The following is a 27,542-nucleotide window of genomic DNA, read 5'->3' on the forward strand; positions in this document are numbered from 1 at the left end:
GGAGATGCCCACTCCCCCTGTTACGACCAACGTAGTTGATTATGTGCTAGGGCTCAGAAAACGGATGGTACTTCTGATGGGCTTGGCTAGTGACAAATTGAAGGCAGGACAAGCGCTGGTGAAACATTGGTACGACCAGAAAGCTTCCCTCATCAACTTTACACCTGGTCAGCAAGTCCTGATCATGAATCCCATAAGGCCTCGAGCTTTACAGGACAAATGGTCAGGCCCTTACACAGTGGTGGAGCCCTGGGTGAGGTTAACTATTTAGTGGACCTTGGAAGGCCTGGACAGGCTCCAAAAGTGTTTCACGTGAATAGGATGAAGGCTTTCGTCCCAAGAGTCGAAATCGCAGCACTGCTACTGGCTTCAGATGTTGAGGAAGAGGAGTCTGAACCTCTCCCCGACCTGTTCCAAAGTGGTCCTTCAGATAGCTCCTTTGAGGGTGTCCGAGTGGCCCCTCACCTGGCTTCTGATCAGCAGGCTGAGGTGAAAAGTTTGCTTAGGCAGTTTTCCCCCCTGTTTTCACAGTCGCCTGGTTTGACACCTTGGTGTAAACATAACATTGACACAGGAGACAGTGTACCTACCAAAAGTAGGGGATACAGGATGTCAGACAAAGTACGGTCTTATATTAAGACCGAGGTCAACAAGATGTTAGACCTTGGGGTGATTGAACCCTCTAGTAGTCCTTGGTCCAGCCCTGTGGTTTTGGTTCCAAAGGCAGGCACTTCTGAATTGAGGTTCTGCATGGATTACAGGGCTCTGAATGCTGTCACCAAGACAGATGCACACCCCTTGTATTTGTATTTGTTTATTTATAGCGCGCAGACCATCAGGCCCGGGGGCATCAGGGTGCTATTTGTACAGGGTTGCAAGAAAAGAACATACAGGGAGATAAATTACAATAAAAGTATACCAATACAGCATAATAACAATCTTAATAATTACATATATTACACATGGTACAGTGTCCCTAGGCTCCGCAGAGGAAGTATCCCTGAGGTAGTTGGGAAGGTAGCAGACTGGAAATCGTGCAGGGGAACAGGCGGGTTGGGTAAGTAGGACCGATGTCTAACAACTATTGCTGGTCAAAGAGCCAAGATTTGGTTTTATTCTTGAAGGTGTTGAAGGAGTCTTCAGCTCTGATGGCAGCGGGGAGGGTGTTCCAAAGTTTGGAGGCTAGGACAGGGAAGCTAGTGCCTCCCGCTTTTTGGAGCTTAAACCTAGGGATAGTAAGGCAGCGAGTCTGAGCAATTCTTAGTGGTCGGGCAGTGGAGTGGCGCGAAATCCGACTGCAGAGATAGATCGGAGCCTTGTTGGCTAGGCATTTGTGCGTGAGGGCAAGCGTTTTTAGGGAAATTCTCTGCTTCACGGGTAACCACTTAAGGCTAGTTCTGGCTTCTGAGATGTGGTGGTTACGAGGGATGTTCAGAGCCGCTCGAATTGCATTGTTCTGGGTGGTTTGGAGTTTGGACAGGTTTTCTTGGCTGGTGCCTAAATATAGAGCACTGCAGTAATCTATTTTTGCCATGATAAGTGTTCTCGCTAGTGTGACGCTATTGTGGGTGGTGAGGAATGGTCTGCAGGCTGAAATGAGTTTGCACGTGTAGGCGGAGGTGGACCTGACTGCATTAGTTTGTCTTGACAAGGATAAGGTGGAATCCAGGTAAAAGCCTAGTGTTTTAGTGTCTTTCGAGACTTGTATGGAGTTGCCGTCTATGATGAATGATTGATAGGATGGCTCAAGTTTGCTCAGGCGTTGTGATGTACCCAGGATAAGTAGCTCCGTCTTATCGTCGTTCAGACATAGCTGGTGCTGGGCCATCCAGGCTTGGATGACCAAGTAGACGTCATTGAGGGCCTTGGTGTCAGCAAGATAATCACCCGAGATGGGAATGAGTATCTGGGTGTCGTCCGCATAGTTGGTGTAGGAGACACCCAGATAATCAAGCACATCAAAGAGTGGTTTCGTAAAGATATTGTAAAGAGTAGGTGACACGCAAGAGCCCTGAGGAACACCGCAATGAATAGGGGAGGGAACTGCGGCAGCGGAGGGTGCAAAGACCCTCATAGATCTGTTGCTCAGGAAGGATTTGATCCAGGCCGCTGCGGAGGGAGAGAAGTTGGCAGCAGAGTGGAGGTGCCTGCAAAGGATCTGGTGGTTAACCAAATCAAATGCGGCGGAAAGGTCGGGGAGTAATAGCATTGCTAATTTGCCCTTGTCCTTCAGGACTTCGATCTGGGTTTTTAGGTCTAATAGAGCCGTTTCAGTCCCGTGTCTGGGCCGAAATCCGGATTGTCGTAGACCTAACAGATTGTTTGATTCAAGGTAGTTTTGGATCTGCAGGTAAGCTGCACGGTCCAGTATCTTCAGCAGAAATGGTACTGTAGTAATAGGTCGGAAGTTCGTAGGTATGCTTGGGTCAAGGGAAGGTTTTTTTAGTAGCGGGATCACCCAGGCGTCTTTAAGGTTGTCCGGGACAATACCTGTTTCAAAAGATGAGTTAATGAAGGCTGTAATGAAAGGGGCTAGGTCATGGGCGGAGTCCTTAATGATGGGAGCTGGGCACGGGTCACCTTGGCAGTTGGAAGGTTTCATCCTGAGGATGATGTTTTCTACTTCGATGACAGTGAGAGGTGCGAAGGTGAAGGGTTCGATGTTGGCAAAGTTGGAGAGTGTGGGCCTAGTAGGGGAGAATGAGCGGTTGTCACGCCTCAGGCAGTCCTGCTTATCTTTTATTTTAGATTGGAGCATAGAGATTTTGTTTAGGAGGGCTGCCTGAATGTTAGCACACCATTTGCTGTCTTTCGTGCAAGTGTCTGGCGGGGAGACTGGGGTTTCGAGCTCTTTTAGGACTCTAAAGAGTTCCTTGGAATTAGAGTCGGCTTGTATGATACGATTATTAAGCGATTCTTTTTTAGCAATGATGATGGTGTCTTCGAACAGATGAGCTGGTGGATACTTTGGGTGCCTCCAAGTACCTCAGCACGTTTGACCTCACTGCTGGCTATTGGCAAATAGCTTTAGCAGAACATGCCAAGGAGAAGACAGCATTTTCTACTCCAGACGGCCTTTACCAATTCCGGGTAATGCCGTTCGGGTTGAAGAATGCACCTGCCACTTTCCAGAGGCGTGTGAATCATGTGTTGAATGGGTTGGACGAATTCTGTCTTGCATATCTGGACGATATAGCAGTTTTCAGTGCCACCTGGGAAGACCATGTGAAACACCTCGGGATTGTGCTCCAGGCTCTTCAGAAAGCACACCTGACCATAAAGGCTAGTAAATGCCAGATTGGACAAGGCTCAGTGGTTTACCTTGGACATGAAGTAGGTGGAGGGAGGATACAGCCTCTTCCCAGTAAAGTACAAGCAGTACAAGACTGGCCTACCCCCACTACGCAAACCCAAGTGAGAGCCTTCTTAGGACTCACGAGGTATTACCGCAATTTTGTGGCAGACTATGGCACCATAGCTGCCCCTCTGACTGCCCTCACAACTCCGAAGAAACCCAAGAAGGTAACTTAGACCGACGAGTGTGAGAAGGCCTTCAATGGCTTAAAAGACTCCTTGTGCCAGGCCCCTGTCCTCAGGGCCCCTGATTATCAAAGACCTTTTATCGTGCAGACGGACGCCTCTGACACTGGGATAGGAGCTGTACTATCACAAGTAGATGAGAAGGGTAAGGAACACCCTATTGGTTTTATTAGCCGCCAGCTTAAGGACAGAGAGCTCAGATGGTCCACGGTAGAGAAAGAAGGTTTCTCTGTTGTGCGGGCCCTAAGGAAGCTGAGGCCCTACCTCTATGGGACCCACTTCACTGTGCAAACTGACCATAAGCCCTTAAAGTGGCTAACGAACATGAAGGGGGAGAATCCAAAGTTGCATAGGTGGTCCATAAGTCTACAAGGCTTCGACTTCACTATTGAGCATAGGCCAGGTGTCCAACATAGCAATGCTGATGGGTTGTCCAGAATGTTTAACCGACCTGAACAAGAGACTCATCCAGGGGTGGATTAGTTCCCCCTGTCCATAGTCTGGGAGGGGCGAGTGTTGGAAAAGATTTCGTAATTGTAGGTAATTTTCCTTCCATGTGGCAACCCCTAAACTTTTTGCTGTTTTTCACCTTGTTCTTGACTTTGCCAGAGAAGTGCAGCCTTCTGCCGCACTCCTCTGGGCTTTCGCTCCTTTCTTACGGGGAAACTGACATGCCCTTAAGACAGTCAGTACCGGGGAACGCTGTTTCCCGTAGTTTCTTTTATCATGTTGCGGCTTTCGTGCAACATGACACAAGAGGGCACTGTAAGCTAAATTACAGCTCTCTTGGGTCTCTAGCCTTCTACAGGCCCTAGATACTCGTTTAGGATTGTATCTGATCGGTGAAAGTGATTCAGGGACGGGAATGGTGGCAGCGATCGTTTCTTGTGTTTTGAGCTCCTTTTGGCGTTCTAAGCACGTTTCTCGCGCTTAACCCAAAATGGTGGCCTGGCTCCCAAAATGGCCAGACCACGAGGCTCCTTTGTCCTGTCCGCTGACCGTCTTGCTCCCTTCACCTTCCCCAGGTCGAGCCGACCCGGGGCCTTCCTCATTTGGGCATGTACTTTCCCGCGAAACACAGATGCTTTCGCGGGCTTCTACATGTCTTGTGTGTGCCTCCAGGATGTGGGCTGGGATGTCTGGTCCCAATACACATCCTGGGTACCAGAGAGTCTAGGGTGGTGTGAATGCCTGGGACCACCGTGGTCCGTGATTGGTCCATGAATGGTGTGAGTGTTGATGAGCGGATCTCCCATTGGGTCCCCTCCGTTTTGGCGCGAAGGGAACCGTGGATAAGAGGGGGCTGGAAACACCACTACCATGTCGATCTCCTGAGTTCTCACGAACGAAGGAATACAGGAGCCAAGTATCCTGCAACCAAGAGGCTGGACCGAGGAATCGCTGGTGACCCGCTGAAGGACTTCTCCTCTGCACTGCTGTCGCCTTGTGAAACCCTTTTCACCTTTGATCGAACCAGAAGGCCTGTACTGGTACTTCGACCCTTGGAATAGCAGGAACAGCTATTCTCTGCATCTTCACCATCTCCTGCCAGTAAGCCTTCGGAAGCGTCTCTGGGCCATCCAGCTGACTGACCAGCTTACACGGGAGTCTTGCTCTGTAACCGCCGCCAGGTTGTGTAGTATTTCGAGTCCTTGTCACTCTCACATGCTTCGTACACTTGGCGTTCCCAGGTCTGAAGTGAGTAGTGTACATTTGGCTCAGATACACACGGCCGCTCCGTTGCCCTGCTGTGGTAACAAACTGTGCGGGTTTCATCGATTGGGACGTCTTTTTACTTAACACGACGACGAGGCGTTCCCTGCTCTTCTGAACCTGCCAGCTGCTGAAACTGACGCGGAGAAGCCTGGGTCTGCTTGCATCGGGGACCGGTGAGTAGCATAGCTAGGATCTGGTCGCCCTCCTGCAGGAGCCCATTGCTTTTCCCCACTGTGTCAAACAGCACCCTTTTCCGTACTCGCGCTCTGCTTCTCCCCACTGTGGAGGCTGCGCTTGAGTCGCGGAACTTGTTGTTCTTCTTTTGTGCACTAAACTGAACTGCCTGATTTCCCTCGAAGAGCTTCTCCTTTTGCCCGTTGGCACCAGCGCGTGCAGGTACTTTTGAGCACAAGGCTCCACTCTTCGCAGGGCTCGGACTTCCATCTAGTTAGGTGCCTCTGAAGGCGAACTGGGTCTAAGCATTATTGCGCACTGCCTGTTTTCCCTCCCTTTTAGGTGGGCTACACATTTCGTGCATATAACGCTTGAGACTTGTTGTATTTGTATATATATTGTGTTGATATGGTATGTGTTGGTTTACTATCGTTATATTGTGATTTTCTCGCTACGGTCATTGTTTTAAAGGCCTTGAAATAAATGTGTATATATTTTTAATATAACAACTGTTTGGAGTAGTTTGTAAGTGTTCTTGCTTTGTGTGCTCATTGCGGGCTTTCAATCACCCTCACCCCTCTTGAGACCTAGTCTTGACCGCCGCGATCGCTACCTTGATTGGTCTGGCTCGTCCAGAGGTTACCCTGTTCCAAGTAATTAGGTTGGCCTTCTGAACTTCTGCGCCACCAGTACAGAGTTCAGAAATCCGTCTTAACACCTTTCCATAGGCAAGCAGAAGTCTCATGTCTCTTGCTAGCTTCAGAGCAAGAAGAGGATGAGAGTGAGCCTCTTCCTGATTTGCTGTATAGCAACCCTCAGGATGGCTCAGTGGAGGGAGTGCATCTCTCTCCAGATTTGACAACAGAGCAGCAGAGGGCCTGCAGGACTTTGCTCCAGCAGTATGCCTCTCTGTTTTCACTGAACCCAGGCCTTACACCGTAGTGTAAGCACGAGATTGACAATGGTGACAGTGTGCCTGTCAAAAACAGGTGCTACCATATGTCAGATATTGTTAAGAACCATATCCAGGCTGAGGTCGCCAAGATGTTGGATCTGGGTGTTATTGAACCCTCAACAAGTCCCTGGTCCAGTCCCGTGATCCTTGTCCCCAAGGCAAGTTCCCAGGCAGGTACCAAGGATTGGAGGTTCTGTGTGGACTACAGAGGAGTCAATGCCGTCACCAAAACTGATGCGCACCCATTGTCCAGCGCTGATAAACTCGTGGACACCATAGGTGCTGCCAAATTTGTGAGCACCTTTGACCTCACCTCAGGCTATTGGCAAATACCTCTGATGGACCATGCCAAGGAAAAGACGGCGTTCTCAACACCAGAGGGACTCTACCAGTTTATGGTCATGCCTTTTGGGTTGAAGAATGCCCCTGCCACCTTCCAGAGATTGGTCAACCATGCGTTCAGTGGGCTGGAAGCCTTTTGTGTGGCTTACAGACATTGCCGTCTACAGTTCCACTTGGGAAGAGCATTTGACACATCTGGATAAGGTGTTGCAGGCCTTGAAAAGGGCCAACCTCACTATCAAGGCCACCAAGTGCCAGATAGCTCAGGGGAAAGTCACATATCTTGGTCATGAGGTAGGAGGGGGGTCAAATCCAACCTCTCCCCAGTAAGGTACAGGACTGGGAGACTCCCACTACTCAAACCCAGGTGCGAGCCTTTTTGGGCCTCACTGGGTATTATCGCAATTTCATGGCAGACTATGGAACCATAGCTGCACCCCTGAATTCACCCAAACAACCTAGGAAGGTTAATTGGACTGAAGACTGTCAGAGGGCCTTTGATGGCTTGAAAGAAAGTCTGTGTAGGGCACCCGTGTTGTGTGCGCCTGACTACAGCCGACCCTTTATCGTCCAGACGGATGCCTGCGACACCGGAATTGAAGCAGTCTTCTGCCAGTTAGATGACAAAGGGAGGGAACATCCTATCATCTTCATCAGTAGACAACTCAAGGGTAGAGAACTTAGGTGGGCTACTGTTGAGAAGGAATGTTTCAGTATAGTTTGGAGCCTTAGGCGTTTTAGGCCCTACCTTACAGGGTCTACCTTCAAGGTCCAAACAGATCATAAGCCCCTGAAGTGGCTTATGCAGATGAAGGGTGAAAACACGAAACTGCTCAGGTGGTCCATTAGCCTGCAAGGGCTAGACTTCACCATAGAGCATAGACCAGAGAAGAGTCACGATAATGCAGATAACCTTTCCAGAAGGTAGGTTGACCGTCTGGATGAGGGTGCCTATCCCGTGGGAGATTGTGTTCTGTGTTTTCTGCCCAGGAGTCCATGTGGGACTCCTGGCAGTGCAGCTCTTCCTGTTTTTGGTTTGGTGTACAGACCAATGGGACACCCTTACGGCACCCATGGGTGGGGGTACAACCCTGTGCCCCTAGTGTATGTTTTTGGGCACCTGTGGGTGGACCACAGAGCAGGGTATGGGCTGGTGGCAGCTCCATGCTGAATTTGCCAGGTGCTCTGAGTATCCTCCATTTTGGGATACCCAGGCCCTCCCATTGGAATCAGTTGATTCCTGATAGGAAACAAGATGGCCCCTGTGGCCTCTTGCTTTCTATTGCCCGTTACCTTGTTTTTCCAAAGTCCTGGGAAGCCCTGACTCTGCCTCTTCCCCCTGACTGACTGTTGGGTGGAAGTTCCATATATGGTGTTGTTGTGAAGTCCAGTCCAGACTGGCTGGAGCCTTCCCAGTGACTGTATGTTGTGGGTACACCCTGTGGGTGGGACCTGGGTGAATGGAGTGTGTGACTAATATGCAATTCTTGTTGTGGCTGTCTGGTTTCTGGTATGAGAGACAAAGACTGAGACAGCCCTGCCCGGAACTGGCCTGAATGCAGTGTGTAGTGTTGAATGGCTGGGTACTTGTCCCAATCCACATTCCTTGTTGTGAGTGTCTGAGAGGGAGGAGGAGGATGGCCTGAATGCACTGTGTGCCCGATTGGCTGACTGACTGCATGAATGCCCTTCTGTATGATTGGCTGCTCAGTGTGACCCAGCAGTGTGGATGAGAGACAGAATAGTACATCTGGGGACCTCTCACCACTGGAAATTGTTCAGAAGCTGTGTTTACACGAAGAGTAACTGGAACTGCTGATCCTCGGAGCCCAGCTGGAAGACTTGCTGTTGCATTTGCTTCGAGCTGATCTGAAAGCTGCCGAATTCGTCAAAGACTGATCCGAGAGAGGACCTGCTAAGGCGCCCTCTCTTCCCATGCTCCGAGGGACCATCGAGCACCGCTAACCTTCGCCGAAGCTCCCTGGAAGTCAGATCCTCGAAAGGCTGCCGACCGGAGACGGGGACCGCTGAGGAGAACGAAGTGAAGCACCCGGACTTCGCCGCTGTCGAAGTCCATTGCCGTCGACCAGGGTTCACAGGTTTGTGTAACCGCTGGAGGCCCGTCGAAGTTGTGTTGCCCCAGAAGAGGGGACCGCTTGACGCCATGCCGCCGCTGACTGGAGCCACCTGTTCCTTTGCCTAAGAACATTTGAATCGAAGGACTCCCTTGTCCGCACCGATGACCGCTTTATCCTGCCGGAGAGAGTCAAGGCCGCCGATGCACCGAGGAGAATCCGCCAGGGGGTTTCCCGCCACCTGAAGGCCACAAAGACTTCCATGACTCGACGCCCTGGCTGGGCCACAGTTCTTCTGAAACTCTTTGCGGTCCAGAACTATCAAACGCTGAGGTGCCCCGCACACCTCATCCTCGCAGGACGTCGCCAACGAGCACCGCCTGGATCGACGCCGTGGTCTCGGCACCCTCGAACTTCTCGTCGACTGCGTCGACGCCAAGTTCACTTTTCTTCGACGCCTCTCGACGATCCGTGAGTCCTGCTTGAAAGGGGGTCACTCACGAAGGATCCATCAACGCTTCTTCGAAGAACTCTACTCCACCAGGTACATTGGGGGGGGGGGGTAAAAACATTATACGAGGAAATAAGACTATTGAGCAATAGTCTGGGCTTGTGCTATATCTTTATTTTACAGGTTGCCCGGTGGAGGGGGGGGCGGAGGGGGGATCTCACAGAACTGTGTTTAGGTAACTGACTTAGTATTCTGCCTATTGTTTCAACCATCTTGCTTTCCCTCCTCCCTCTATTGCTGGTTTCCTTGTTATTGATCTGTGTGACATTCTAACAGTATAGTTGATGCACTTTAATGAGATCTGATATTGGTGGTACCACTATAGAATTGTATATATTTACCATTGTTGATTTCGGAGTACAAAGTGCGTTATTATGATAGTGTACATACCTTTGAATATTAATCATATAAAGACTGTTTTCAGTAATACAGTGTGTGGACATTCCTTTGTGGGGGCTTGGGGACTACACTGTACTTAAGAACCAGCCTGCATCACCTCCTGAGAAGCTAGGCCTTGATTGCTCGTCCATTGCTACCGTAATAGAGAATCTTGGCTGGGATCCTCTGTGCCTCTCCTCTACCATAAAGAGAGCAGATGTACAGACCCCCCCCTCCAGTCTTTACAATGACCACAAGTAAACTTCTCTCCTTTCAATTTCTTTTCATCTCCTCACAACGTATACAATCACTGTGCACACTGCAGCCTTTTACTTTCTACCATCAGATTATCTGGTGTGGAACCACAGAGTTCTCTGCATGGCCCCTCTCCCTCAATTAGACAAGCGGTACCCTATTGCTGGCAGCTAACTGACTTCAGGCTGCAAATACGGATTACAATTCAATATCCATTATATCACCTGCCACACATTCCACTACAGGGGCTCAGAATGCACAATGAAGAAATTCTTCCACTACACGCCTGCCAGATGGGTTGATCAACAACGCAGCCTTAGTAACAGTACCACTCCGTAAAAATGGAATTGTAGTGGAGGATTATCTTGGCAACCAACCTTTTCAGCACAAATGCACACCGACAACAGACTGGGCAGTATGTTTGTTATAACATACATAATACTAGACATCATGATCCTGAATACCCCCTGAGTGCAAAGTGTCACAAGTACATTGAACTAAATGGGCTTGTCTCACCCACATGTGCTACACCTGCTAATCGGTATTTGGCTGTGAGCCAGTGCAATGTTCATAGAGCCTAAATGATCGCCTTAGAAGAAATCTAGCTGTTGAGTTTTGGAATCTTTGTAGACAGTTTTGCGAATCCTCTGGAAGGCCTTGGATTGTGTGAGAAGATTGTTTTGACCCTGCACATCGTACAATCCATTTAATTGTTTATTCTATATGGGGAGGCCTATGCCAAGGTACAGTTTATTTTGATTTGAAGATTCTGTACGTTCACCGATGATTCGATATTGTCCATGTAGTTGTAGCAGGTGAAGCCGGAGTTGCTCATAAATGAGCAAATCATAAATGTATGTGCTGCCGTTCGATATGGAGGGGATGTTGAGAAGGTAGTGTGTTCTATGGTTGCTTTGGGCTCCAAGTTCTTCGGGGTTATGGCACTGGGCTTCCGTGTTTGTGCGGGATTCATCTACAATGGGGTTGAAAACGTTCCTCTTAGGGCTGAGAGTGTCTTCCTGATCATTGAAGGTTGGTTTGAGGGTACTGTACAGTGATTAATGGTTTAATCTGTGTTGATTCAAGGTATGTTGTCAAGTGAATCAATACAAGTAATTTCAAATGTATCAGTACTTGTACCCTAGGAGTTGGTTGTTGTGGTCCAGGTTTGGGCCGAGGTTCTGGGTTACATGATCTATGATGGTGCAAGTTTTTTTTCTCTGGATTGTCAGTGTATGCAATTAGTTGGACGCAATGGGGGTGCAACTATTTCTGAATTGATGCTGGTATCGCTCACAAGGTATTTTGAACAATAAGAGGCGGATGGCACAGCAGGAGGAGTCATTGTTAAGGCGATGCTGCAAAAGGATGAACAGGGATGCTCTGCATGGAGCGGAGGGATTTTATTGACAAAACAAGGAGGGGCACTGGGCATGGGTGGAAAATACTTACAAAAAACTAAATGCAAGGTCTTAGAGGCAGAAAACTAGGTCAACTGGAGAGGCAACTACCCGAATCATTGTATACAGTACATTTTACAAAATCACGTATATACTGAATGTATGGAGAGTATGAACCCATTCATACTACTGATGTTTGTGGTACAGCTATGGAAAGGTATGCCAGTAAGTAGGTCAGTATATTTGAAGACGACAGAAGGAAAGCTAGAAATATGATCAAGCCAACAGGAAAAGAACCGGAAACCTATCTATTTGATCAAAGCCGGTTCCTTCCGTCAGCCTAGGCCTAGACAATCAAAATACCTACATTTGATTTGTGTTTTGCAAGAATCTCTTCCTCCCTACCCCCCCGCTTGTGTGGTGTGGGTAAAGGGCAGCTGCCTCATTTTCCAGGTCATGGTTGGAAGGCGGGTATCTATTGTCTGAAATTCCAAAACACAAAACTAAACCGATAGGAAAGTAGGTAATGCACCAGGAATGCTTCCCACCTTACCATGTAAGCAACCGTAAATGACCATGTCCCTGACCCTGTGTCCTGGAGACAAAGGAACCCATTATCTGAGAAACAAGTGTTCCAAGATAGCCCAGAAACTGGCTGCTCGATTATCACTCACCGCGGTTCCATGAGGTTGCCAGTCGATAGTTTTCAGCCAATGCCCTTCTTGAGACCATGGGGTGTTTGAAAGTGAGCATCCTGCAGAACTGTAAAACATCACGCACCAGAACAGGGCTTGGAAAAGAGAAAGAAGCACATGCAGAGATAAACAAAATGTTCGACATGTCAGTGTTAAATCAGTTACCGAACAATTCCTTCCACCTCCACTCCCTCCCCTCCAGCCCCACTACTTCTAACCCCCAACCAAACATGACTTTTTGTCCTTTTATAACACCCAACCAGAAAGGTTTCAAGACAATCGGATCGGATTGGTCAATATATTACTGGTTTTACATTTTGGAGCACAAGGCAGGACTTTGGAAACAAATGTTTAGTGATTAATACATATTTTCAATACTTAATGGCTGGAAACAGTGCTATATTCTATCATTACCACCAGGCATATTCTTGTGCATGGATGTTTATTGTAAGAAGGGCTAGAGAAATGGCAGATGGTCGCTATGAAAAGAGAAACAATCACAAAGAGAGGAAAGGAGCAAACATGAGTATATGTCCAGGATATATTAGCTCAGCTCACAGTCATTCACACATGCGTCCTTCGGTCCAGAACATAGAAGGGCATGATCTGGTTCCCACCAGACACAGTGTAGCTTGCATTAAGGAACTTGTTATTGCCTCATGACGTCATAATGCTAGGTGCCTTGGCAGCGGTTAGGAGACTTGCCATAATTGCACTTTCACAATTTATGGCCGTCAGTTTCAACTCAACCATATTTCCTTGATAAATCCATTTAATTCTATTATGTCACAGTCTAGATATCAGCTCCTAGTGACGCGATTGGCAGTGGAAGATGGGATTTCCAAAACAAACTCAACATGTAGGTTGCATCATTCAACATGTAATTTTTCTATTAAGAGTCAGAATGTAGACTCGATGGGCCATACAACAGTAACATTTTAGAGATTAGGGTTCTGGTGACTAGAGGAAAAATTGCGCTTTGCGGAGGATACTTCATCCAGTTAATTTCAGTTATTGAATCTGTTACATCAACTGGCTGGGTCACTGGTTATGGCCACAGAGTAGAACGTGCAGACTAGTGCTGCAAAACTCATTTAACATAACATATGCCTGTTGGGTTTACGCTATAACTGAAATTGCCATCAAAATTCATCAATTTTTCCAGTTCTACATCCTGCCGATGTGATTGAATCACCAATAATGAGCATAATGTGGCATCAACAACATTACAAAATAACTTCTTTACATCTCTGCCTGTTAAACTGCCTGAAGGTCCTTACCCACAGAACTGGTGCAACAAGATTAACACAAACTAAGTGCCAACAGTTTGTTCAGCAGCAAGTTGCCACTGTTCCAACCTGGCATAAGTCGTACAGGAACACGGGTACATCTGGAGGAACACATTTCCCTTTGCTAGCATTTTTCCCCAAAAGTGGTTCAAGCTCCCCAAACACTTACAAGGAACAATATATATTTTTGTGTTTTGTTTAGTAGTGCCTTTTTTGCCTTCCAGGGACATGCACCTCGATATTATTTTTGGGAAGAATCAGGGCCATTTGCAGCCATTCCTTCTGCCAGAAACCATTTGCGATGGCCACATACATGAGTATTTGTAAATTACAATGCACTCTTGAAATGCACGCCCTCGCAACTACAACTTGTGCCTGCCTCAAGTTGCTAACCACAAACCTTATTGTTTGTGTAGTGGGGTGATGTGCATTAGAACACTGCACATAATTAAGTGCAAAGACCCTATAATACCTCATACAAATGCAGGAACCAAAATAAATCAATAACCAAGAGATAATATCGGGCATTACCCAATGAGCAGGAGCCAACTCAGAGGAAAGATACGCATCTGTTGGAAGTAAGATTTGCTTCATTCTAACACTTTTTGTTCATTAGATCCGACTTCCTACGCCTTACTTGTCTTCCAGATTTGTTCTAATCCTCATTTATTCACATTCCCAAACACAAGAGTTAATATATCATATGGGTGTATTTGTATGGCAGCAGTTAGCATGAGAGGTCATAAGCAGCACCTGGTAGCTGTTGGTATTAAGCCAAACAGGATCTTTTGTGCTACACACAGAAGTTTAATAGCTCCCGGAAATTTCGATCCCTGCAAATACAATGCTGTTGTGATTGAATCCCCCAATGAGGAGCATAATGTGGGAACAACAACATTAAAGTAACTTATTTAAAATTCTGCCAGATAAACTGCCTGAAGGGTGATGTCGAATTAACCTGAATGGGAAAAACAGCTGGGTCGCACCTGCAGCCCGAAGTACTGGATGGATTTTCACCAAACTTGTGCAAGCGATAGCAGACGAACTGTTCACAAAAGCATGCTTAAGGAAATATGGTGTTAATCCTTCCAGCAGATTTTATTTTTAAATGCCCACAAAATAGGCAAAAGAATGTGTGATATCACAGTGTGGTCTGTGGACTAACATACTGATTCTGTGACCCCAAGATACCTCTGGACCAATCAGGGAGCCGCATAAAATGCGCTGACATCGCGTAAAAGGGGCTGTTTGGTGAACTGAGAAATGTGAGGCGTGTCAGAAATTTGAAACGGATGCCATGTTGGATTCACAAACTGCACCTATAGTCCGCCAACAGCACACCGAGAAAATATCCCAAAACACATTACACTTGTCTTTCATATGAAACAACCTTGGAGGAGGTGAGGGTTTTGGTAAAGATGGGATGGAATATATCTAGGAAAGGGTAAAAAAAAAAAAAAAAAAAAAAAAATATATATATATGAGTGTTCGTTTTTTGGCAATGTAAGTGAACATCTCAGATGTACAAGGAATTTGCTGTGATGTTTGCAAACTTCACAAATGTTTGAGGGCATTCATGTATGCGACATATGTTCACACAGACACATTTAGTTACATTCGTAATAGAAAGAGCACTTTTTGGGTGGCTTACAACATTTGTGCATTTGACGAATCTGCACGCAAAAGTCCAAAAAATATATAGAATCTTTCTTTTTGGAAAGTTTGGTTCAGTTTCGTCATGGGGGAGCAGGGGAGTAGGGGGTGAGTGGCAAAGTTGTAGAAGGGGTCCCAACATTTTCAAAATCTGGATTGACTTGAAGGGGTCAAACGTTTCTGTTGCATCGACTGTACGAACCGTTGGATGGATTGTCACCTAAACGTGGGCAGGAAGCATCGGTCCAGTCCCAAAAGCGTGCTTTTGCAAGTTTGGTGATAATCTATCAAATTGCTTTTTTACAAAATGCTGTAACGTAGGTGCAGAAAATAATGATATAACATTGGTGCACAAGGCATGGCCTGCGGCGGTCACCACATTTTTCTGGGCACGGCGTATAGTGGCTACTGAGCCAGGCTATAGGCCATTCCCAATGTCTACTCTGGTTTGATTTGTGGTGCGGGCAACAAGGCTGAATCTCATGCCGCATGAAGTGTGGTTACTGGTCATGGCTGCAAGTAATGGATATTGCCCACGGTCCCACAATGGGGGGGGGGGGGGGGAGGGCGGAAATGGTGGTCACTGGCCCAGACACCAGGGCAGGCCAAATGTCTACTGTGGGTTGCTTCACAGGGCCTGCAACATGGCTAAAGCGCATGGCTCTGGGGATTGTGGCCATGGCCCATGGTCCCACAATGGCAAAGTGGGCACGGCAACAGGCCAGGTCCAGTGGCTATTGTGGGTGGCCTGGTGAGACCGCGGGTAGGACTGACCCTTCGTCCCAAGTAATTCAACCATGACTTGTACCCCCTGCATCTGTTGCTCAAAGTGATCCACGTCAATGTGTGCTGCAAAATATATTTATCTTATTTAACTTTAATTTGTTTCCAGCACTGTATGTAAGATATAAAAATAACTATAATCATAATGATATAAAAGCAATGCAAGTCACTCAAAAAACCTTGTTAAAAAGGTGCCTTCTGGTTAGGTTGCCCTGACCAATTACTACTGTTCATTGCTTGGAGGGGCCTGCAGCATGGCTAAGCCCAAACCCCAGGATTGCAGCCACTCGCTGTGGCCCACAGTCACATTATGGGGGTATAGTGAACACTGCACCATACCGCAGGATAGGTCCAGTGGCTATGGAGGGTAGTTTGGTGTGGCATGAGGTCATGTGCTGCTCAAAGTGACACACTCAATTTATGTTGAAAAAATGTTAAGGAATTTTTAACTTTTTTCATATATGTTAGAAGAGGAATTAGAACTAACATACAGTGTTGAAACCTCATGAAACATCTTCAGTTATAAAAAACGACTGAAATTCTGCTGGAAAAAAACGTTGTTAAAAGGGGCGGTATGGTTGCAGTGTAAAAACAACAAAAAAATAAAAAAGGACACGGAAACCAAGCGTTTGCCATTATGATAAGCTATGAAACCATAACACGGCGCCTTCGCCATACACTGCTCAGACTAACACACAAGGCATCAATGATGTCATCACAAATGGCATCATCCATTTTGTATTCTGTGAAAGAATTTAACTTCATGATAACTTCACTGCAACAACAAACAAACACATAAGCTGCACCAACAGCACTCGAGGACCGACATCGATCCGATACTTGCACCAAAGCTCAGCGCACGGTGTAAACCAAACTGAAGCTGCCAACAGGACACCACTTCTCTCACTATCCTACTCCCTCTTCACCTTACTAACCCAACCCGCCTTCTCGTTTACAGATCCGCCTGAGCGCCTGGGGACCAATTCCGTTGGTGACAGGGTGCAGTACAAATATCTTTAACATAGGAAATCAGCTTCAAACTAAGTTTGGTTTACAAATTATGGGATTTTAGATGTTGCTTCAAAATTTCGTAGAAAGGTGTTGTAAAGCATGTTATAGCGCGGGACTGGAACAATGTCAAAAGAAAGCAGAGGTTTTAAAAGGTTTAACAGTGTACACTGAAACATTAAAAGAGGAAGGCAAGATTGACCCTTACCAATTAATACTGCTTAATAGATGTACATAAAAGGAAAGATTTCCTTTTTCAATTTAGTCAATACCCAATGTTGGAAGTAACAGGGACTCACTTATAAGGTGTTATTTTTGTTAGACTTAGAACATTGAATACTTAAGACATTTATAGATCCTATATGAAATGTACTCCGTTTAAATTAACGATTTTTCGAAAGCGTGTTCAAGATTACGTTCTTCTTAAAACTGAATAGTTCTGGGAAGAACTAATGAGATTAGCTGGATATTAGTATTATTACATTTTTGTAACATATCAAAATGATTAAGATTGTACAAGATCAAAGCAGTAGCATTTGATATCTGTATGATTTTGTTTGAATTCGGTTTATTTGCATCTTCATTTATTGGCTTTTAATGTATAGTGTTGAACGTTTTATAAACTATGATACTTTAATAAAAAAAGACCAACTTTGAGATGGATGAGAAAAGCTGAATTTACAGCACTTTTAGAGCACATGCCAAGAAAACAACGACAATATGAAAACAAATTAGTTATTAAGCACATTTGTTAAGATTGTTGGATTTCTAGACTGGCAAAGAATTTCTTATCAATGTATTTTGAAACATAAGTAAATGATATCTGATGAGAATGAGAATTCAGTAAGAAGTGCAGCACAATGTCATTGTGAAAACAGCCTATGGCTTTATCTGCAAGTGTAGCTCTTGCGCTGTACCACGTATACAAAGAGGGTAGTACCACATAGCAAGGAACTAACAAGCCAAATGGTACATTGCTGCCGGGGGACCCTTACGCGCGTTTACTGATCATTACTTTCACTGCTTACATGGGATTTCATTGAATCTCAAAACTACTAATGAAATTTCAACGAATACAAAACAACTAATACCAAAATAATAAATTTGTTTTTCGTGGTTTTTGATGGCCCCCCCCTTTTCTTACCAATATTTTTCCCCCACCCCCAAAACCACTATTCCCACTCCTAACCCATTTCTATTTTTTCCCCAAAATTAGTTATTTTCGATTTTATTGTTTGTGTACTCATTGTAATTTCATTAGTTATTGTATATTCAATATAATCACTGCATACAATTTCACTTAGAGCTCATTTAAGGTGAGGTTACCAACGGAGTATGCGTGATGTCCCAAAATTGATGTTAACATCACAGATTTGATTGCAGTTTGTATGCCGACAATATAATTTTTATTTTAATATGGACAAAGACCAACACCAACGATGCTCAGCTAATCGGCTTCATTCTTGCCGTTCTGCAAATACATAAACACTGTAGAAATAGGCTTCAATTAATCAAAATATTATTAGGTTGTACTTTTTCTGTGCTCTAGTAACTTCCTGCTGAATGACTTTGGTCGATGTCTCATCTCATCCTAGTTCGATGGTGGGGAGAGTTGGGTTTCTTTTCAATGGAGCATTATCTGCGCCCTTACATATTAGCTAGATTGTTTACATGGATTTTTCTTTTGTTCATTCATAATAAAAAGCAATGCCACCCAAGTTGTACATATTAAGCAAAAACACAAACCGCTTAAAGAAAAAGTAACAAATATAGTATTTCGTTGACACGTGAAACAAATGCAACTGTCTTCAACCATTCAGATTTTTTTTCTTTTTTTTAACTGTGAAACGTTTAATGAGGGTTTGTTGCAACGAGTAACTTGAAAACCTTTTATACAAACGGGTACACTATTGGCACTACTTGAACACTTCAACAGGATAATGCACTTGGTGGCCCTAATAATGCTTAGTGTGTTTAACCATCATCTCTACAGAAATTGCACCTCAAATAAACAAAAAGATTTATATTAGGTTTTCAATGTAGTTGCAGGTGTGTCTATTATTGTATTTTGTATGTTGCTTACATAGCACAAACCTACCTAGCTAGCAAGCAACACATCGCTGCACAAAGTTTGCATAACTTATTTTTTTAATTTTATTATTTGTTTAAGGTTATTGATAACCTTTACAAAAACTTAAAAGCAAATCAATACAATTAATTGCAGCATATATACAGCTTAACCATCTTCAACATAATAACCTTTACAAAACTTAAATCATATCAATCAATATAATAAATTACATCATATATAAGCAAACAAATCCATCTTCAGCATACAGGTCCACATTGAAGCAATTGAAAGATGTTGACAGGAAAAAGTTAATAAGCATTTCATAATCACATAACATAAAACAAGGTCCCCAAGTTGATCCTTCTACTTAATGAGTTATTTACTATTCCTTTTTTCCTAAAAAACCACTCAATTCCCTTTCTGCCCCCAGTTGGCATACATTTCCCAGAAAACTGACAATCACCATTTGTAGCGATTTGTCTTTTCCGTGTAGCATTTTCCACCAAAGTAAATTCAGATTGACTAAGCCAGTGGAGACAACATATTTACTAAAATACTGTATCCAATTTGATCTCCGTATTGGACAGTCCATCATCGAATGCTCTAGAGTCTCTATTACTCCCAATTCCAGACAGAATCTGCAACATTGCGACTGACCCATCTCTGTCCCCCGAGCAAATAGAATTTCTCTTGTAGGGAGAACATTACACCTGAATCGCATAAACATATGCCGAACCGATTTGTCAGGGAACAAGATTAAGTAGGCCCCCCCCCCGACCCTCTACACAGTATCACGTACGCTCCCTCTTCATCTTCAATATTTTCAGATTCCGAAACTTCTGCTTCACCTCTTAATAGCCATCGCCAATTATTCCTAGCAACTTTATCGTGCTTCCGTTTGTATCCAGAAGCATTCTTTCCATTCTGCGGAATTAGTTTCTTTCTATTATTTTTATTTTGGTTCTGATTTGTCCGCTTTGGGAGACTAACTCGGTTCTCTAGTGCCTTAGCCCTGCTGTTACCTGTACAGCCATTCTTAGGGGCGTCATTAGATGCTGCATCTAGTTCTCCCAGGGAACCAGTGGTTGTGGATACCTTTGCCTTTGGTACTGTAATAGGAGAAACTGCCCCCCTTCTGACCCCCCCCGCAGAGGGCCCCATGGATACCAGCAAGGCCTCCACTGGATCCAGCAGGTTCATATTAACCCTCCCACAGCTGCCACTTGAACAGTTGTTTTCCCAAAGCAGCGATAATCTGCTTTAAGAGGATGGTGTGAAGTGTAAGTTCGTTTAGTACCAACCCATTAAAAGAATATTCTTGGGCCGGCTCCCCCATGCCCTCTCTACCCAAAGGTTGTGCCGATGAAAGCATCCATTCCGCCTCCTTCCCCAAAGAGTACTGAGACAGTGCCAGGAGGGAGCTGTTTATAACTTTAGGGCTGTGATTATTTCCATTATGAACCGTAAAAGGGGGTTCTTCAGGTTGAGTAACATTTTCGGGGGTCTTAATTACTTCCGAGTCTATTTACAAAATGGATTCATCTGCTACGCCCCCACACTCCTTCGGATTCAAAACAGCCATTTCCGCAGGGGAAATGGGTGACTGGGAAAGGGGTAGCTTGCAAGCCATATTCCTAGTACCTTTGACTGGCGTGAAAACCAAAGGGGCAGACAAAATGTCGTCAAAAGGCCGGACCACTGCCCTGGATTCTCTCCTTGTCAGCAGTGGTACAATCCTTTTATAAGTGTATATCTCACGCTTGCTTCTCCTCATACCGTAGCCATGAATGTAAATGTCCTGCTTCAAAAGAACAGAGCATACACAAAAATGAGCAAAACATATGATATGCCCGTTTAAAAAAAATAAATAAAAAAATGAAAGCTGGTCGCAGTCGCAATATTTACATATTAGTACACAGGCAGCTCAAAAAAAGCTTAATCCATAAACCAAAATTGTAACTTCTATACCTTAGCCCACGCCAGCCCCCGCCCCGAGACCACGCCAAACAGCCCAACAGCCCTTGCAGGGCACTTTGCTGGTGCAAGCGCATCCGCGCGCGAATCCTGATTTTATGCAAGGCGTCGGGTCGGAGGAAGCAGGGGGCGTGGCACACAGAAGAGAAGAGGGGAAAAAAAAAAAAACTGAGCGGGAGTTCCCTACCTAGAACAGTACGAGCTTGTAAAAGCTGTAGCAAGTCGCGTTAACCAAGACACGGCACAACGAACGCTGTCAGCGAACGCAGCCAGTAAAATGAAACCTGAGATAAGAACATCAAGTAGAGTAAAGTCAATGGGCAGTCCAAATATTTACTTTGGTAAATGGGAGTCCACTGTTTTGCAGTGAATGCAGGCAGCAAACTTCCTCTTGCGCATGGATGTCTTTATAAACGTGAGGAAGTTTCAAAAGCAGCCAAAAGAGTTGCAAGGCTCTGGTGCATCCCAACAATGCAATGAGTGTGTCCAGTGCTAGCTGTTCTCCAACCATTTGTGAGATCTTGACTAACACTGCTGCCCAGAACTGGTGGACTCTCTGGCACTCCCAAGCCAGGTGGAGGAAGCTCACCTGGGCATCGTCGCATCTATTGCATGCTTCTGAAATGGACTGACAGTGTCTGTGTAGTCTGATTGGAGTGTGATGCACCTGGTGGACAAAGTTAAAGTGGATCAGTTTGTATCTGGAGTTCAGAGAAACCTTTTGCATCTGCTGCAGTATATAGGTCCAGTCCTCCTCCTCAATGGGAGCCCCAAAGATATTTCCCACCTCCTCCTTGAGGTTCCCAATCTGCCCGTCATGTCTCCCAACAGGTCTCTATAGATCTGTGAGGTCAGTCGGCTCTGCCCCTGAGACTGGATCACCCCATGTAATAGTTGCCATGTTGGAGGTTGCGCTGGGAACGAGGGGAAGAGTGATTGAAGCATGTGACGGAGCCAAAAGTACACATATATATCAAGGGCTGAGTCTGCTCCCCGCTCCGTTGCTTGCTGGGTTGTAATGAACTTACCTTGTGCAAACAGCTCTCTCAGGGTTTTGTAGCTGGTCCGCCCCATTGCAGGTACTCCCGCTCACATGTTAAGGGCACCCCTGGGATATATTTTGCTTGAACGAGGGGCGAGTATCGGCAGGAGATGCCGCCTTTTGCAGCTTTTTCCATATCACGTACATAATCCGGACTACGTTTGTGTTCGGTGGGACCCGGAGATCTCCGACAACTGCTGCTCGTAGCTGATGTGGAGTCATTAAAGCTTGCTCAATCTGAACGTGTAGATGGATAAAGTGCGTGGCGTACCAGTGACCCAGGAACTGTGCTTGTGCGGCCCAATAATAGCGTTCTAGATCCGGTAGGGCCACCCCTCCCCTTACTGTTGGTGTTGTATGAGCTACTTTTGCTGGTTGCCCTGCCCACAGTATAACCAGGATTAGGCCACGTAGGCGTCGGAAGAAGCGACCCGACAGCAGTGATGGAATGTTGACGAATAAATACAGGAGTTTGGGTTATATAAGTATTTTCACAATGGATACGTGACCCAGAAGAGTGAGCAGGATGTGTCGCCACCTTTCTATTTATTCTCGGAGCCCCTCAATGGCCTTCCCGTAATTGTCTCAAAACCGCTCTTCACGGTTTCTGGAGAGCATCACCCCCAAATACCTCACCCTGGAGGATTCCCACCGAAACTCTAATTCATCCTGAAATTCTCGGATTTCTGCCATTAGGGGAACCACCACTGATTTGCTATGGTTAATTTTGAGCCCCGAGAATACCCCGAACCAGAGAATCTCCCGCATTACTGGGTTCAAGTTAATTTCTGGTTCAGAAATGAAAAGCGCAACATCATCAGCATAAAGTGATACGATTAGTTTGTGCGTTCCTAGGTTTAGACCCCTCTCAATTTGTCGATCTGAGGCGCGCAGCGAGCGGTTCCATCACGAGGGAAAACAGTAGCGCCGACAGAGGGCAGCCCTGTCTGGTTTCCCCCTCCTTGTACAGAAGTGAGACTAGTTTGATGAAGTAGGAACCAAGCCCTCATTTCTGTAGGACTGCTGCAAAGAGGTATGGCCATTTGACAGACAAAGGCTTTTTCTGCATCTAAAAGGACCACGACTGCCTGAGTCGAAGGCTGCATGGCCTCTAAAATACTGAAGAAATCGCTGTACCGAATTATGTTTTGAGGTTGGGTATGAAACCCACCTAAGCAGCCGACTAGCCAGAATTTTGGCAACACTTATTGTCAACGTATATTAACGAGATTAGCCTGCAAAAGGTGCAATCCTTGGGGGTTTCCTAGGTTTATGGAGTAATATTACATTAGCTTCGCACATTGTGGGGGCAGTGTCCCCTTCACCAGAGCTTCTTCGTACACTGAGAAGGGGAGTGGGGTCAGGGCAGGGGCCAACGCTTTATAGAATTCCCCCGTTAGCACGTCTGGGCCCAGTCATTTGGCTCCTGGGAGCTATTTGATTGCTGCTGTTATTTCCTCAAGATTAATCGGCTTGTTGAGGGGTTCTCCCACCCAATACAGCCCCATTTCTTTCAGGTAAGCATGCAAGGCTTTGATGACTGTTGGACATTTGGAGCTGTAGAGCTCTTGGTAGAAGACCCAGAATACTTCTGCAATGTCTTCTTCAGCATGGACTGTGTCCCTGCATGTGTTCCGTATACTTTATACGAAGGGGGCACGTCTGTCTGCAGCCATCAACCATGCCAGGAGTGCTCCTAGTTTCTGGCCTTCTCCATATTGACGCAATTGGTGACCCTGCGCCAAGAACTGCATTTCACGGTCTGCGTTTGCCCTAAATTTATCGAGTTCCTCGTGAGCTGAGCCAACGTTCGGGACTCTTGGTTTTCCATGTATTCTCTATCGATTTGATCTGGGATCTCCTTCTGCAAGTTCTCTTCAAATACCTCTCAGTATTCTATTTTCATTGGCCATACAGATCCCTCGAACGTAGCATATGAGGGTCTCCACAGGAAACTGCGAGAAGAAACTGATTCCCCGTTTATTGTGAGAAAGGACTGAATCTCAGTCTGTAGTTCTTCAGTGAACACTGGGTCCTGAAGTGCCCCTGGTTTGAACCTCCAGGAGTAGTCCCCACCCCCAAGCGTTTCAGGTATACAGTCCAACGTCACTGGGGAGTGGTATGAGAGTGTTCTAAGGAGAATACGATTGTCCCCCCACCCCCCATCGGAATCCCCCTTCCCAGGACACTAGCAAATAGACAAGTGTGGAGCTGGAGCCGTTAACCCAGGAGCGATATGTGAAGTCACAGATCTGTTTGTGATGGAGCCTCCATGCATCAATTAAGTTGTATGCCGCGCAGATTTCTTGAAGCCGAAGGCTCGCTTTGGTCGCCCACATGGGGATACGTTTGATCTGTCCCATAGGGGGTATAGCGGGGTAGTCAGATCTCCTCCCAAATGATCGTGGCTGTTCTGAACCCGGCTAAGCGGGTCATAACCCAGTCGAATGACTTGGTGTTGTCTATATCCGGGCCATATGAGTTCACCAGTACACCTTCAAGTACTCCATGCACTAGCAGTGCCCTCCCGTCTTCGTCCTTAGCCACATATTATAGCTGGAACTTCACTCCCTTAATTATAAAGATTGCCACCCCCCTGGCATAATAATATCTGTGGCACCCTCAGCACGCCGCCCCCACCCACCCACCCCCTCTAACCTCTGCAGAGGGAGCCAGGTGGGTCTCCTGTATCAGAGCCACATCAATATTATGTCTTGAGCTATTGGGATAGTCTCTGAATTTTGGCTGGATTATTCCCCCCTCTTATGTTCCACATTGCTACTTTGAACCCCATCGGACTTTGGTGTGTCCATTTGATGCAGCTTGGGTCTCTTATCACTACCTTCCATCTGTAGATTTGGTCTGCTCGGATCATAGTGTTTATCAGTGGGGTGAACTGGCGAGGACCGGACTGCCAACAGCTACTACTACCCCTAAACTTCTCACTTCCAAAAACCCATTGATCTCACCCCCACCACCATCCATTGTTTCTGTGTGTCTCCCATTTCTCCTCCCCCACAGGCAACCCCCAACCTGGCAGTTAAAGTTTCCCTCCCCCTTGACCCATACCCCTTGTACAGTGCTGACCTTGAGGCGCTAGTGCCCAACCGAGTCTGCTAGCTCCCTTCCTAATTAGTGTATATGAGCGCCTGTGGTGTTTTAGTTCTTGTTTTAAAGTGTATTATAGGGGATGGCTCCTTCATTGTAGCTCTTTACCCACAGGAACCCCTGTCATCAATGGTTGGTGTTTGCAGTATTGTTACCTTATTTGTCGTGAGTTACGTAGCTTCAGACTAGGTCCCTCTGGGCACGCTCCTCTCTCCTGGGTCTCGGGCTGTCGCGAGGTGGGTGGCCACCGATCTCGTTGAGGAATGCTCTTGCTGCATCAGGTGAAGTGAAGAATTGCATCCTCCCTGCAAGCTGGATGCTGAGTTTTGCTGGGAACAACATGGAGTATGGTATTTTACAGGCTCTTAGATGTCGTTTCACCCCCGCGAAGGACCTACGTGATGCCTGCACCGCTGTTGAGAAGTCAGGGTATATCTGAATCTTGTCTCCGTCATTTTGTAGTTCGCCCCTTTTCTCTGGCTTGTCGTAGAATAGTGTTGTGGTCTCTATAATTGAGCAGCCTTGCAATAATTTGACGTGGGGCCGCATCTGGGATCGGGCGCGTGGCCGGAATGCAGTGGGCTCTTTCGACTACGAACAGATGGGATAGTGTAGGCTCCCCAAACAGATCTTTACACATAGCTTTCTCAAATTCTTCCATTTTGTGAGGGTTCTGCCGCTCTCTCACTCCGACCAGGCAAATGTTATTATCACAGGTTCTCCCCTCCAAGTCTTTATTCTTAGCTGTTACCGCTTTCATCTGGACCCCTAGCGCCGACACCATAGCTGCTAGTGCCATGCCTCTGTCCTCCAACCCCGACACCCTCTGTTCTACTGCGTCCAATCTGTCGCCATGCTTATCCAGCCGGTGTTATAGCAAGTCAACTTTTGAGGATAGTGAGTCAAGTTTGGAGTCGAGGCCTCCTAAGTCAGCTTTGAAGTCCAGCAGGAACTCACGGATATCTATTTCCGTGGCCTGGGCTGAGTTTTCTTCAGATTCCGCCATTGTTTCGGTTGATTCCGGCTGGATTTGTGGTCTGGGTGGCTTGGTGGAGAATCCGCCCTCGAAGTTGAGCTTCCGCTGGAATTTTCTCTGCTTCATTTTTGGTGCTTGGTGTCGGAGTGGCCGGAGGGTCCCCACCTACCTTGGGGTGTTGTGGTGTAGGGTTGGTAGCTCAAGACAACTGTTGCCTGACGTGGGTCAGCGTAATTTGCCCATTTTGGAGCCAAGTTGGTGCCTCTACTTCTGTTGAGTTGTGCCAATTGCAGGGTTCCTAGTCACTCACCTGAGATCGCCTCACTGGTTTCACGGGCTAATCTCAGGCGCCACCGCCGTCATCATGCCAGCTGTTTCTCCACCGCGGCCGCAGCCCCTCACGACAACTGCCGCTCCAACAATGCTGGGGTGCCAACACTCCCCTGTTCACAGCTTAGGGTCGGGGGCAGGGTCACTCAGGAGGCTCTTGGTGATTTAAGTGCGTCGTTCTTGCCACCTCAGATGCTGGATTCACAGGATTTTAGGGAGCTCTTTGCAGAGCTCACAGAAGAGACGCCATCACGGTCAGGTTCTCTAGCGCCACCCCTGGGGTTTCTGAAGTTGAGGTAGGGGTGCAGAGAGTTGTGGGAGATTTAGTCCCCAAAGCATGTGTTCTTGCTGGGATAATGCTCAGCAGGCTCCTCTCCTCAGCCATATACTGTCTCCATCCGGGTGTGCCGCTCTTCCTTCTGTTGCTGCTGGCTACACTGCCTTCCAAAACGATAGTATCCCACGCCCCATTAACATTTATGCTACCTGCATCATGGCCTCACTGGCTTAGTTTTTCAGTATCGACTCATGGTATTCACAGCACGTATGCTCTGTACTAATCCAATAGTTTAAATCGACATGTGGACTAGATTATCTGACATCTGCAATCGCCCATTGCATTGGATCCCATATTTGAAAAAAAGAAATGCAAATCCTCATTCCCTTTGTACAATGTATACATGCCAAAAACTTTCTCCAGCGTTCCTCTGTGTTAAACGACTGCAATATGTCCTCTGTCGCCCTGTGTTTTATTGCCGCAAAGTCTTTGATTAGAGACCCACTTTTTCCAAAACTCATATTGGGGAAAGAACTACTCTGCTTAGATCTCAGTTCCAAAGAATGCCCTACCTCCTTCTAACTGATACCCCACAAATCTGAAAACATGGTTATTAATCCCCCACGCAGTTTGTGCTTGCTCTATTCAGTTGAAGAACCCTGTGCTTTCTTTAGCATATAGCACTGACAAAGACTCCATATCAGAGGGAAATAAACAGATTACAATCTATCCTTTGTCATCACACCCTCCAAGTGGTCTTTCACTATAGACTCCATTAATGCAGCTGTCTTTTTAGAAGTTATTTTCTTGTTTCTAGGACTACACTAGCATTCCCAACCCCCCCCCCCCCCGGCGCCCTTTTGGTCAACTCCATTGTCTCCCTACAATATTCCATATCACTCAATATCCTTCACAGTGGCCAAAAGTGTCCATCACCTCTCTCCCCCACGTACACTACACAATGTATAGTATTTGTTTCCTTTCTATACA

At 46.3% G+C, this 27,542-nt stretch overlaps 1 protein-coding gene across 1 annotated transcript in view; it reads right to left on the reverse strand.

Moving 5' to 3' along the window:
- The window catches only part of MRPL37 (mitochondrial ribosomal protein L37), a 156,539-nt gene that overhangs the window by 92,331 nt on the left and 36,666 nt on the right, over positions 1–27,542 (reverse strand). Inside the window, exon 3 of the mRNA XM_069642135.1 lies at positions 12,021–12,136. Within this exon, the coding sequence (XP_069498236.1) occupies positions 12,021–12,136 (116 nt within the window). The remainder of the gene's footprint in view (positions 1–12,020; positions 12,137–27,542) is intronic.

This window comes from Ambystoma mexicanum, chromosome 1q (genome assembly GCF_040938575.1).
Source record: "Ambystoma mexicanum isolate Mex_15411 chromosome 1q, UKY_AmexF1_1, whole genome shotgun sequence".
Taxonomy (NCBI): domain Eukaryota; kingdom Metazoa; phylum Chordata; class Amphibia; order Caudata; family Ambystomatidae; genus Ambystoma; species Ambystoma mexicanum.